This window comes from Gekko japonicus, unplaced genomic scaffold (assembly GCF_001447785.1).
Source record: "Gekko japonicus isolate JY-2015 unplaced genomic scaffold, Gekko_japonicus_V1.1 scaffold252, whole genome shotgun sequence".
NCBI classification, from domain to species: Eukaryota; Metazoa; Chordata; class Lepidosauria; order Squamata; family Gekkonidae; genus Gekko; species Gekko japonicus.
In genome coordinates, this window is record NW_015163612.1 from 536835 (window position 1) to 551165 (window position 14331).

Consider the following 14331-nt stretch of genomic DNA (forward strand, 5'->3'; position numbering starts at 1 on the left):
CCCTTGGGCCCCATGACCAGGGTGCTGATTTTTCCAGGAGATGGTGAAGCGGCTGCGCAACTGCCGCCTTGTGTGGCAGGAAGGCATGATAAAAGTTCAAAAGTCCTAAAAATGCCTGAAGTTCTGCCTTGCATGTGGGACTGGAGGCCTCCATGATGGCCTTGACCTTGTCCCTTGCCGGATGGAGGCCAGATGCGTTGACCCAAAAGCCCAAGAAGTCCACCTCCAGAACCCCAATGAGGCACTTCTCCTGTTTGACTTTGAGGCCTGCAGCATCAAAATGGCGAAGGACGGTGCAGAGGCGGGAGGCAAAGTTGTCTGGGGTGGCCACAGCGATGAGGACATCATCAAAGAATGGCATCACCCCAGGGATCCCTTTCAACAAAGAGTCCATTAGTTGCTGAAATATCCCTGGGATCACACTCACACCAAACTGCAGCCGCCAAACCTTAAAAGCCCCCCGGTGCATTACAATAGTCTGGGCCTTGGCCGTGGCCTCATCTCCTGTCAGCTGTTGGCTCGCCTGTGCGAGGTCAAACTTGCCAAAAATCGTAGCCCCTGCTAAGGAAGCCAACACATGACTCACGACCAGGACTGGGTAGACATGGTCATGGAGGGCCTTATTCAACATACATTTATAGTCCACGCAGATGTGGACGTTGCCATTGGGCTGGGTCTCCCACGGTGCATAGGAGACCTGTTTGAGGACCCCTTGTTCCACTAAACGATCCAGCTCTGCATCTATTTTTGGATACAAAGCAAGCGGGGCGGGGCGGTACCGCATGCGGATGGGGGCAATTTGTGGGTTGAGTTGCAATGAAACAGGGGGCCCCTTGTAACAACCCAGAGCCCCATTAATGACCACAGGGAATTCCCCACAAACCTCAGCAAAGTCCTGTGGCGCACATTTATTCACCCCCCGACTGTGATGCCCAACAGCGCAAACCACGCCCACCCCAATAAACTAACCAAATTCCCCTCCACTACAATCAAGTCCAGGAAACCCTCAAAACCCTGGTACTTCACCCGGAAAGTCCCCACACCCCGTATTGGAATCGGGTTCCTCTGGAAGTCCACCAGGCTCAAAGGCAAAGGCTGCAGGTGGGGCCCGCCATTTGGACAAAGTCTGTTCAGTGTTTCCACAGATATGATAGAAGCCACTGACCCTGAGTCCACTTCCATTGGGCAGGGGAACCCCTCGATCGTGACCTGGACCTGGATCTTTGGGGCTGCGAGCAAGTTGTGGAGGCATAGTACCTGTAGTGAGGGCTGGCTGGTCAGGAGGTAGAGATCGTCCATGCCCTCAGTGGTCTCGTAGTGTGCGGAGGCCTGGTGGCGTGGTTGCGGCTGGGGTGGATGGTTCCGGTTGCCTTTTGATCTGCAGGTGAGGTGTCCTTGTTTTCCACATGTGTGGCAGTTGGTGTCACGGAACCGGCACGACTTTCACTCGTGCGCCTCTCCACAGCTGGTGCACGGGGAATGTCCAGCAGGCTTACCGGGGTGTCCGGAGGCTCCAGCGGATCCTGGCGGCTTCCGGCGGTGGACATCATCCTCGTCTGAGTTCTTGGGTGCTGAGTCAGGGAGCACAAGATGGGACGCTGCCGGTGGTCGGTCGCGGTGGGAGGCCTTGTGGGTGATGGCAAGTGGGAGGGTCTCATTGAGTTTGATGTTTGATGTGGTGATCATCTCTCGGCGGAGCTTCAAGTACCTGATTCTTCAGGCAAACTGGCTCAAGAGGTTCTCCTCTACCTTGGAGAAGTCGCAATCCATGGTGTGTTGGTGCAGCACGGCCATGAAGGCTGCAGCTGTCTCGCCGGGCTTCTGGATGCACCCCTGAAATGCCATCTGCTTGGCCAGTGTCATTGGCTTGGGCGTGAGGTACCTTGTCAGGGCTTCTATGATCTCCTCGTACGTGCACTCTAGGATAGCCCTTGGGGCCAGGAGGCTCTTCGCGAGCCAGATGGTGTTCACAAGAGCTGAGAAGGAGAGCCCTTCTTTTGCCCGCATCAGTTATCTCATGGAAGGCGAGGTGGCAGGTCAGCTGGTCTGTCTACGAATCCCAGAGCTCGGGATGAGTGGGGTTGAAAACCTCAAGGTGTCCTGGAGCGGAGGCCATGGCTCTAGCACGGAGCGGGGGAGTGGTGTTCAGTGATGCCAGGTGCGGTGCAGTGCTGCTCGGGAGTGGTGCGGGGCGTGGTGGCGTTTTCAGGAACGATGCTCGGTGCTGCGCTTGAAGGTGAGCCTGGCCTGCTCATCGGAATCCCATCCTCATCGCCACTGAAAAGTACTGGGTTCAACGCATGGAGGACTCAGACTACGACATGTGTTCAGACGCATTTATTGTACTTCATAACAAGACAAAGAAAATGGCCCTGCAAGGCCAACTATATACACTCCACCCAGCATACCTATGTTCCCATTGGAGGGTTTGAATTTCCCACCAAGGGTGCTATTGGTGGACTCAAGGTGGACTAGGATCCTAGGTCCCCTTTGTGTTTGGGGACCAAGTTCCTGCTTTAGCTGCGGACCCCTGGTGGTGGTCCATGTACATAACAGGAAGGTAGTGACAGAATAGGCTGGAGCTTCTTCCTGTCGTCACCACAGCTTAAGTCCAGAACAAGCTCCAGAAGCAATGTCTCTGGAGCTTGCACCTCACATGAGCAGCAAGTAGGAATCCCAGCCCCTCAGTCTGAGTGGGGATCCCCTGATTTATAGTGGGATTCCCCACCTGTTTGCCCCAAAATGATGTTTTTGGGCCATTTCCTGGAAGTGGCCTGAAAAACCAGAACACGCCCCCCCAATGCAGCCATTCTCCCTAGGGAAGTGAAAGGGACCGCTCAAATGGCTGTCAGCCATTTCAAGGCCAGTTTTGCTCCTCCCACTTCTAAGGGGTGTGTGTGAAACTGATTTTACTGGAAGTGTCCCAAAATGTCTTTGGGAATGGGACATCCCTGCCCACCCCCTGGATCGCCCCCCAAAGGCCCCCGCTGGTAAGGTAAGGGGACCTGGCAACCCAAGAAGCGGGATGTCTCTTCTCATCCTTGCCCTTTGCAATCCTTTAAAGGGGCTCTGGACCCAAGGAGCAGTGACATGGACAGGAGCATACTCCTTTCCCTCAGTGTTCCCTGCACATAGGGGTCCTAGTCCCAAGCAGTGACACTGCAAAAATAGGGGGAGGCTCCTGATCTCTTGTTCTTGCCATCACCACCACTTAGGTCTAAAACAGGCCAGAGATCAAAACTCGGAATTAAACAAACAAACAGACTTCTGTTGCTAGTAAGTCACAACATAAATGCCTGTGTATGAATTGTCCAGAGGGCATCCACATTATGTGCCTTAAATATGCATATTTGCCACAAATCCTTGACTTTTCCAAACTGTCCCCCTTCTGCCCAATAAACTGCTTCCCCTTGCTTTTCTTTATTGTACTACCAGGAATAAGTCCCATTGTAGAAATAAATACAACGAGCTCTAGAAAGAGGCTCTGGGAGAGTGCCCCGGCCTTGGGCACTCAGTGCCAGTTTGCTGTGGCAACTGCAGCAGGGTATAATGACACAGAGTCCACCATTTTCTCCAGGGGAACTGATCTCTGCCATCTGAAGAGCAGTTGTAATTCTGTGTGATCTCCATCTTCTGTTATCTTTAGCTTTCCATCTCCTCCCCATCCCTCCTAGAGAGCAGTTGTAATTCTGAGTGATCTCCAGCCCCCACCTGGAGATTGGCAACAGTGGTTCCCCATGAGGGAGTGGCTGGTTTGGAGGGGGGAGTCTGTGCCTTTGCACCTGTCTGAGGTCCCACCCCCTCCCCAAACCTCACCCTCTCCAGGCTCCATCCTTCAAATATCCAGGAATCTCCCAGCTGGAGTTGGCAACCTTCAGGATGGGCCCCAAGGAGTGTTCTCCCAAAGGCCAAAATAGGTGTGAAAGGGGCCCTTTTACTGACAGAACCTGGTTTCCTAGCAAGAGGCACTGAGGAGAAAGCACAGTTGCCACCTCTGATTAGGGAAATACCTGAAGATTTGGGGGGTGGATCCTATGGAGGGCAGCATTGGGGGGCATGGAAGGACTCAGCAGGGGATAATGCTATAGGGTCTACCCTTCAAAGCAGCCATTTTCTCCAGGGGAACTGATCTCTATCTTCTGGAGATCAATTGTAACAGCGGGCACTCTCCATGTCTCACCTGGAGATTGGCAACCCTAGGGGGAAGTCAGCCGCACAGCCGGGGGTTGAAGAGAATGGTTTGATGGTCACTGGCCCACCTCATTAGCCAGCCAGCCATGGTGGAGGCAAAAAGGAGAGAGAGCCGTTTTAAGTTAATTCTGACAGGAAAGTGTTTTTTTACTGACAGAAGTTGGTTGCCTACCAACAGTCACTGAGGAGACAGTTAGTCACAGTTAGTCCCACAGAGGAGCCAAGAGAAGTGTCTTCCTCAAGAGAGAGTCTGGCTTTTCAGGAGCCACAGCTCATTTCCTCGAGGCCAGACCCTCCCTGGTGCTGCCGCTGCTGCTGAAGGAAGGCAGGGGAGCCTTTGAAAGGTGCTGGGCAGCCTTCTCTGCAGTGCAGCCCGCTGATCTATCACCCTGACAAAGTGCCGGCCTTACGGCCGAGGGAGAGACACCACAAGGGGCAGTGAAGGTGAGTGCTTCCACTGCTTGCTGCCACTCGCTAGGTCTGCCTCCTTCTCCCCTGTGGAGGGGTTGCTGCTCTCTCGGCAGAGCATCCATCCCCTTCGCTGGCTCCCTCCAGGCTGAGGGTAAAACGCTGCCTGCTGGTTCGGTGGGCGGGGCTGAGCCAACGCAGTGAGCCAATGCAGCCACACGATTGGGAGACTGTGAGAGTGGTAGCTGAGCGAGCAAAAGGCTGTGGAAGCTTGTCCAGGAGGGACACCAAAACTCTTTTATTATAAGGAGCAGAGGTCGATTCGGGGGGGATCGCGGGGGATCGCAGTTCCCCCGGGTGAGGTGCGGGGGGTGGGGCACACGATGAAGCCCCGCCCCTTCTTCCGGTCGCCCCCTTCTTCCAGCCTCATTCTGTTGCAGAAGGAGGAAGAAGCAGGAGGGTAAGTTGGCGTCCTCCCCCTCTGCCTGGCTGAGGCCACTCCACGTGGCCTCCACAAGGACTCCCAGCCCCATCCAGGAGCTTCCCTGAGGTAGCTGTGTTAGTCTGTTGCTGCAAAATAGTCCAAGAGTTCAAATAGCACCTTTAAGACTAACAAATAGCACCTTTAAGACTAACCTTTAAGACTAAGACTGAGTGGTGGGTGTGGCCTTATGACACACTTCCGGTGATGGCAGGGGGTGTGGCCTTATGACACACTTCCTGTGATGTCAGGGGGTGTGGCATATGCTAATGAGTTATGGTAATGAGTTCCCCTAGCTCTTTTTCTACGAAATGACCCCTGATAAGGAGAGATATTATTTTCCCTTGAACTGAAGTACTGTATCGTTTCTATTACTTTCTAGTACCTCCCAAGGACAAGCCTGCAAAGCAAGAAAAGCCTAAAAAGAAACCACCTCCTTCACCAAAAGGTACTTTTATTTACTGGATTCAGTGCAGTAGTGACCTTACCATGAAGTGGCCTATCTCAGGCAGCAGGTGATAGTTGCTACAGAAGGCATCCAAAATGCTAGCAAATGTGACCTGGTTGATCAGGAAGTACAACTTCTTGAAATTACCAGGAAGCTCTCTAAGAACATGCTAGTGCTGCTCCATTAATACCAATAAGGTTTGTGCAGAACTTTCCAGTGGATTGCATGCCATATTAATTAATAAGAGAGGTAGTTGCCATTTTGGGTGTTGGGTGCCAAATCCTGGGCTAGCCCTGTATTAATGTTTTAGCTCAGTGTGTGCGACACTTCTCCTAGTGCAGCACTGAGCAAGCAAACTACTCTATATGGAGTTTCCAGGTAATCATGTGGGTACCAAGTAAAACATGGTTGTTGTCCTTTTCTTCCAGAGATAAGTCTGTAACAAAGTCTTTTAACTGTGTATCAGTTTTCTATTTAGTGAGGATCAGGATATTTCTGAAATTGTTTACCATGCCTTGGTCTGTGACTTTCATAGCATCTAAAAATAGGCTTTTTTATTTACTGCACCAGCTTTTTCATTCCAATATATTATGTGCATTTCTCCCACTGACAGCTTTACTTTTATTCTGCAACAAGGCAAGTAAAGATGCCTAGATAAGACGTACATATCTTGCAATTACTACACACATTCTAGGGTGTGAGGAGCCAATCTGCTGTTCTTTTTATTGGTGTTCTATTTTTAAATATACTTTGGGACAAAGTAAAAAAAAGTGTCTATACATTTCTCATAAAACTCTTCACCACTGCTGTTATGGTTTTTTGGGGGGAGGGGGCTAAATGTTTGGGTTTTTTTACAAATGTTTTAAGTCTGGTCCCATGTGTTTACTTTTTTAATTTTTTGAAGCATTTATACATTACTTTTCCTGCTCCCAAATAAACACCGATAACAAAAAGAAGTCTTACACGCCTTTACCAAAAAGAGGCTTACAAAAAAAAAAAAAATCCCCTGACTTCACCATGGAGAGCATTCTATTAGGGCAACTATAGTGAACGTCTTGCCCCTAGAACCCATGTCCACTTTTTAAAGTGAAGAGGAGGGCTCGATTTGCTTAACATAGGTGGTACAAGGGTTTATATCTAGTGAGGTGGCCCCAAGGTGTGCTAGTTCCATGCCATGAAACACTTTTGTGTCCAGAAGTTATCAACTAGGTACCATAGCACTGGTTGAATATGCTTATGCCTTTCCTCATCATGAAGAAAACCACAGCATTTTAGACACTTCTACACCTTTTCTGTTATTGTCAAGGGCAGCTCCATATCCAGGATATCACTGTAGCCAATCCTGAAAGTTACAAAAACATGAATAATTTGGCAAGGTCCCCCTCTCCAATGCAAGGCATAGCCTATGTAACAAATGGATTTATTTATTTATTTATTTTCATATTTATATCCCGCCCTTTCCCGAAGGCTCAGGGCGGCTAACAGGCGCACCAAGTGCCAAGTAATGATAAAATATATCTCTACCACCACCACCACTACTATCTGTTCAGTTGTGAATGTTTTCATCCCTTCTGTTACAAATATACTAACCCTATCTGTGATCTGCGGATTCTGCATCAGCATCACTTCTATCTTTTCTGGACTCAGCCTTACCTTATATTAGTTCATCAAATTAACTAGAGCCTCCAGATATTGTTTTAGCAGAGAAACAGGATGTCTTGGATGCTTAATTAACGAAGTGTCAATGACATGACCCCGTAGCTCTGGATAATGTTTCTATGACGCCCTCATCCACTTCCCTCCCTCAGAGGTAAGATTTTCCCTTTGTTTCTCTTGGCCTTTCTGACTGAGCAGCCCTAGTGGTCTGTTTTCATCTTTCCTGAAGAATTCTGGCTGCCCCACCCTGCCTCAGTATGATATTTTACTGCTGGCTCAGCCCAGGAACCTGAGGGAAGGATTGGGATCATGCTTTAACTTAAACCACTAAAAATGGCACTTGAGATGTTTTGAAATTCAAAATTAACAAAATATTTTATTCAACATAGAGGGGGAAAGTCAGGTGAAATTTCAGACAAAAACTTTAGTTCTTATGTTTCAGGCTAATGAGACTTTCTTAAGCTATTTAAGTATTTGAAAAAGTGTGTGTGCACATGAAAGCTCATTCATTGAGTAAAACTTTGTTGTCACTAGACTCTAAATTTGTTCTTAAGCTATTTACAGTTACTTCAATCTTTATGTTGGGAGGCTTTTGTTCCAATGTTTCCCAAATACTCCAGTACACTTTATTTGAGTATTCTCTGACTCTTTTGGTTTCCAGAAGGCTGGTACACTTTCCAGTACCCAACCCCTTCTTTTGAAACACAGTATTCATCTTAAGTTTTTAACTGACTCTTAAGGTTTCTAAAGGCAATTTCTAACCAGACCAGACCAGGGATCTCTGCACTCTTCAGAGCTAATTCCCTGTTTGACTGGGCAGGGGAAATCTCTCTCTAGAAGATCTATCCCCTTTCCTATCCTAAATGAGAGACTTTGCCTACTTCCCAAACTTCCTTGTCAACTTTCCCCCAGTTCTCCTGTCTGTGTTAAACTGCTCTCAGTGAGGGCTGAATTCTGAAACTGTCAGTACTCAAGTCTTCTCAGCTAGAGCTGAAATCAGACTGAATTCTGAGCATCTAATTCAGAAATATTTCTCTGTTCAGCTGATGCTAACCAATCAGATCTCTTGGAACAGTCACTCAAGCCTCTCTGACTCTATGAAGAATTAAATCTTCATGATACTTTACCTGTTAGTACTACACTTCTAAGCTTTTAAAAGTACAGTCCGTCACAGTTTCACAATGGCTTTATGTAGGTTTTGAACAGCAGTGATGCTTTTAATTTGTGTTGAACTTATTTCCATGGGTCTGAGAAGCAGCATCTCTAAACAGATAGACAAGAGTGAAACCACTGGAGAGCCAAATATAGCCACTTGTTCAAGCCATTTCAAAAGAATGGCATTGTTCACTAGATGGAAATTTACCGAGAGATCCAGAAATAACAACAGGGTAGCATACCCTCATCCTTTAGATGTAGTTCAATAATCAGGGCTACTCTAGCTGATTTCATCTGTAACCAGACTGGAAACTCAGTTTAAAAAATGTTGAGGGAAAATGTGTTTATTCAGAAATACCTGGAATTGCTCAGCTATCACATGCTCAATTGACTTCTCCAGAAAGCAAGGATTGGAGATGCCAGTCTAAGGCTGTGATCACACTGGCGGCTTGGTGTGATATGGTGCCACCTCTAATTGAACCGGGTTAAAGTGTAGTGGGATATATCAGCCACACATCACACCCTGCTGTGGGTTACCCATGGAGACATCCTGTAGTAAAGCCTCCACATTATTGTGGCGCCTTAGCCACGGAGCAAACTGCAAAAAATAATAATCCTAACAGCATGTGTGTGTAGTGCACATGCGCACGCATGTGCACATAGGCAAGTCTTTTACGAAACCGCCTCCGTAGTGGCAGAATGGATCTGCAGGTTCACACTGCCAAATCCATTCTGCGCACGCTCCCCCATGTTCAGACATCCGGCCATGTGCAATGAATGCATGGGGAAACATAAACACCACTTGAGCGGTGGTGGCTTTTTAACCCAGCTCCAAGTCATCCTCTGACGGGGTGAGTATGCATGGGGAACACCTGACAGATGTGGCTGTGTGATCCTGCCCGTTTAATCCGTTTGTAAAATGTGCCTATATCGGGCCAAACTGCCAGTCTGAACACAACCTAAGACTGTTTAGGTCATCTTTATAATCATGTTTTCTCAGATTTCTCAGGTCTGGCTTAGGGGGTACTGCAGGGTTCCATTTTGTCTCTCATTGTGTTAACATCTACATGAAACCACTTGGATAGCTCATCTGGAGATTTGGATAACAATGGTGACATGTCGCTACCTTTCCTTTCAGTTGAGCTCTTAAACTGCTGTTTGGCAGCACCAAAGGTCTGAAGGTGGCCAATAGCCCAGTCTTAGTCCAGACAGGATGAAAGTGAACAAACATGCAGATTCTAGAAACCAGTTAATGACAAGCTTCCCTTGAAGCCAGCAAAAGAGGCTCCTTTCACTTTTTTGGTACTCCCTGAAACCTGCTGCTCTAGGCAATCACCTAGGTCTCCTTAGCGGTGGAACTGGCCCTGCCCTGTAGTTTCATTAAGCCCAGAGGCTGGCCCTGCCCTGTAGTTTTATTAAGCTCAGAGGCTCCGATGTGAAGGCCCAGGTAAAAATTACATTTTTGTGGGGAAGAGCTGTCCTCTCCCCCATTTTTTCAGTCCCCCCCCCAAAGCCTTTCCCCCCCATTTTTCTGAAAGACAAATTGGAAGTTTTGGGGAATACTGAAGTAAAATCCTATGAAATATTTTCTCTTATAGAATGAGTGAAATGCTTTTAAAGAAAAAGTGGGCATGCTATAGACAAATACCTCTCTTAAATCCAGGATGCATTTCTGCACCTACATGGATATATAATCTTCAATGAGGGGATCATGCAAGGCTCTCATTGCTTTACAACTGTTGCATACCTTCTGTTGTCCTTTTGACCTGACTTATGGTTGACCTTTTCACCTTTCTCTCAAACCACAGTGGCATATATACCCACATAAAAACATAAGAGAAGCCAATGTTGGATCGGGCCACTCTGTCACACAGTGGCCAAAAATACCAGGTGCCATCAGGCGGTCCAGCAGTGGGGCCAGGACACTAGAAGCCCTCCCACTGTTCCCCCCTCCCTACAATCACTTGTCCCGGAGTCCCTGTCTATACCTTGTGGCTAATAGCCACTGATGGACCTCTGCTCCATAAGCGTATCTAATTCCCTTTTGAAGCCGTCCATGCTTATAGCCACCACCACATCCTGTGGCAGTGAATTCCATGTGTTAATCACTCTTTGGGTGAAGAAGTACTTCCTTTTATCCGTTCTAACCTGATCGCTCAGCAATTTCATGGAGTGCCCACAAGTTCTTGTATTGTGAGAAAGGGAGAAAAGTACCTCTTTCTCTACCTGCTGTATCCCATGCATGATCTTAAAAAACTAGATCATGTCATCCCTCAGCTGTTGTTTCTCCAAGCTAAAGAGCCCCATGCACTTTAACCATTCTTCATAGGGAAAGTGTTCCAACCTTTTTATCATTCTAGTTGCCCTTTTTTGCACTTTTTCCAAAACTATAATATCCTTTTTAAGGTGTGGTGACCAGAACTGTACACAGTATTCCAAATGAGGTCGCACCATTGATTTATACAGGGGCATTATGATATTGGCTGATCTGTTTTCAATACCCTTCCTAATAATCCCCAGCATAGCATTGGCCTTTTTTATTGCAGTCACACACTGTCTCGACATTTTCAGTGAGTTATCCACTACAACTCCAAGATCTCTCTCTTGCTCAGTCTCTGCCAGTTCAGACCCCATCAACGTGTATTTATATTTAGGATTTTTGGCTCCAATGTGCATCACCTTGCACTTGGCCACATTGAACCCCATTTGCCATGTTGACGCCCACTCGCCCATCCTTGACAGATCCCCTTGGAGTGCCTCACAATCCTCACTGGTTTTCACCACCCCGAACAACTTTGTATCATCCGCAAATTTAGCCACTTCACTGCTTACTCCCAACTCCAAATCATTAATGAACAAGATAAAAAGCAGTGGACCAAGTACTGATCCCTGCGGTACCCCACTGCTTACCACCCTCCACTGAGAAAATTGCCCACCTACACTCACTCTCTGTTTTCTATGAACTAGCCAGTTTTTGATCCATAAAAGAACTTGTCCTTCTACCCATTTATACTCACTCTCTGTTTCCTATTAATTCCTCTCTGTTAATTCTCTGTTAGTTCCTAATTCCTCTCTGTTTCCTATTAATAAAATTACCTGATTACCCTAACTTGCTGGAGGGAGAGAAAAAAAGATCAGAAGGAGATGGGGCAAAAACTGCAACAAAGCCACAGAGGAAAATTCTGAAGCTTTCTTTGAGAACTTTTTTTAAAAATTTTTTATTACAAAGTGCAGGGAACGTGGAAAAACTAACTATAAAATACAGATAAACAGGGATCTAATATGATAAAGAATTACTTTCCCCAAAATTTCCCTTAGCTTTAACATTCTACATGATGAAGATTGAGATTAGCTAATTCAGATATATTCCAGTACAAACAATATTAGCCAATAAAGTGTATTCTGGTATATTAAACTAAAAATTATTAAACTTTCAGGGTTAATTCATTTTTAGTTCTTTTCCCCTTTAGGCTTATCTTTATCATAGTTCCATCTGACTTTAAGGAGTTTGGTGGCAGCTTCTCCCAAATCAGATTCAGAGTCTTCTCCTGAGGAGCTGCCCGCTGTAGAGCTATTTTCTGATCCAGTTGCGCTGTACTCTTCTTCTGCATTGTTGTCCTCCACTTTTCCTTCTTTCTCTGTTTTTTGATGCTGCTCCAAAAATGCTTTAGCTTTTATAACAGAGTCTATTTTTTCATTTTTCTCTTTGAAGTTGAAGATAAGACCCTCTGGCAAAATCCATCTGTAAGGAGTGGAATTTTTCTATAGAAATGTTGTCAATTTTTTATATTGTTGTCTCATCTTTCTTATCTCAAATGGAATGTCTTTTAAAATTCTTATTTCTTCACCTTTGATTTTTAGAGAAATCCTGTTAGTCTCTTTCAGTATAGTATCTCTGATAGACCTTTAGGAGAATTTCACAAATATTTCATCAGGTAGCTTATTCTTCTTGATGTAGTCTGGATAAGTCTGGTAGACTACATCCATTTCGCTTTGTATAAGTTCTGCTTTAAGGTCTATTACCGGTGCTAAGGCATTGCTTAAAATCTCCTTGAGGTTTTCTCCTTTTTGTTCTGGGATACCTTGAAATCTCAGGATAAATGATGATTTTTCCATTTGTAGTTGTAACAGCTGTTGTTTATGAGAGGCTTTCTCTTTTTCCACTGCCTCCAATCTCTATTTCAATGCTTTTGTCTTAGCGTCGACTTTTCTCACTGTCTTTGCTGTATTCTCTGTTTTTATATTGACTTCTTTTAGCTGTTTTTGGAGAGTCTCAAAGTTATTATTAAGATGAGTCATCTGGTCCAGTAGAGGGTGCAGTGCAGTGGTTAATATGCTTGGAAAGTCTATGGTTGCTTCCTGTTTGGAAGCTGATGCTGTTGAGCTGGCAGTTCTTGAAGGAGAAGGTCTTACTTTCGGCGCCATTTTTTCAGTCCGATGCAGGATTGTTTACATTAAGAGAAAGTCAAAAAAATCTCTGTAGGTTTTTTCAATCATGCTTTTTAACCAGTCAGCACTCTATTTGTGCTAAACAATGCTTTTCAATCAGCTTCCCCCCCTCCACCTCTTACAGTTGCTGCATTTTCCTCCTGGGATGAAACCAGCTCAATTCCCTCTGCTTTTGAATTTAAGGGGTTGGGGGAAGCTGTCTGCTTAGATTTTTGTCTGAATTAAAAGCATATGGACTCAGTCTTCATCGGCTGCTTGCTTCAGTAAGGTAGGGAGACCTTTAAAGTGCTTGATCTCCTGTTCACATGTCCCGGTGTGCATTTCTGTCGCCATTGATGGTCTCACAGTGGTGGGACCTTTTGGGGCAAAGAGGAGCCTCAATCCCTCAGCTGTGGCCTCGGGAGTGACACCACTCACACCCCAGGCTACGTGCCCCCTGCAAGGGACCTGGGGGGACCAGAATAATCCAGTACCCCTCCCAACTGCTACGGTCATGGGTCACATTCATCTGAGCTTGATGAAACACACCTGTCAGCAATTTGCCAAAACCGGAAGCTCGCTTTCTTTGAGAACTGAGGTATCTGTAACCAGATAGCAAAAATTAAAGACCATGTGCTAAAATAGTATATGGTGCATCAGCTTGAATTTTTCTCTCAAGTTTCGAGTATATTTGCAATTTCGCTTGTATAAAACTAAAGTATTTATAGCTTTTAAATTCCTTAAAAACGTCAAATATTGCAATTGTATATGCTAAGTAGGTTACACTGCCTTGAGTTCAGTGTTTTAAATAAATGGGGGGAAAATAACATTTTAAAACTGGACTCTGTAAGTCTAGCCCCAACAGCTGGAGAAAAAACCCTCTTTTATAGCACTTATAAATACATTGCTTCCATGCATATATTGCATTTGGCTGGGTTGAAGCAATGAAGCTGATAATCTGATTTATCCATCAAGGGTCAGGTATTCAGCCAGTGATAAGCATTAACTGTGCTTGAATGTGCTGGGAAACTGCTTTTACCAACTTGACATCAAATAGATGATCATTTTGTTCTGTGCCATCTGTAAAATGCACTGAATTTGCTGGTTGCTGTGACCCTTAGAATGGCTACTGAATAGAATATATAACATGCACATCTCGAAAGAATATCTACAGATGAAAGCTGATAAGAGCACTAAATATGATATATGTAAGGTTGCCTAGTATTGCTAAGTAGATATATGATAAAAGTATGTTACTACAATTGCTAAATAATTTCAGGGTCATTTTGAATATGTTTTAATGGCAATTAAGAATACAGACTATAGTGAGGCTTACATATAAGTATCTGATCTATGCAAATAGATCAAATAACGAGAAATCAATATTAACATTTCAGAGACATGGTACTAATCTAAGTAGATTAGTCTGTATGTTTTTTACAACAGCTTTGGTAAAGTAAGGATAATCTCTATTTCAGTAACAGAAAAGGTGAAACCTGAACAACAAGAAAAAATTGAAAAGAAGCTTCCTCCAAAAGGTATTTTCCTTTTATTAATTTCACTT

At 45.5% G+C, this 14331-nt stretch overlaps 1 protein-coding gene across 1 annotated transcript in view; it reads left to right on the forward strand.

Moving 5' to 3' along the window:
• TRDN (triadin) overlaps positions 1-14331 on the forward strand; it is a 191773-nt gene that overhangs the window by 110185 nt on the left and 67257 nt on the right. Inside the window, exons 10-11 of the mRNA XM_015407343.1 lie at positions 5463-5528; positions 14246-14305. Of these exons, the coding sequence (XP_015262829.1) occupies positions 5463-5528; positions 14246-14305 (126 nt within the window). The remainder of the gene's footprint in view (positions 1-5462; positions 5529-14245; positions 14306-14331) is intronic.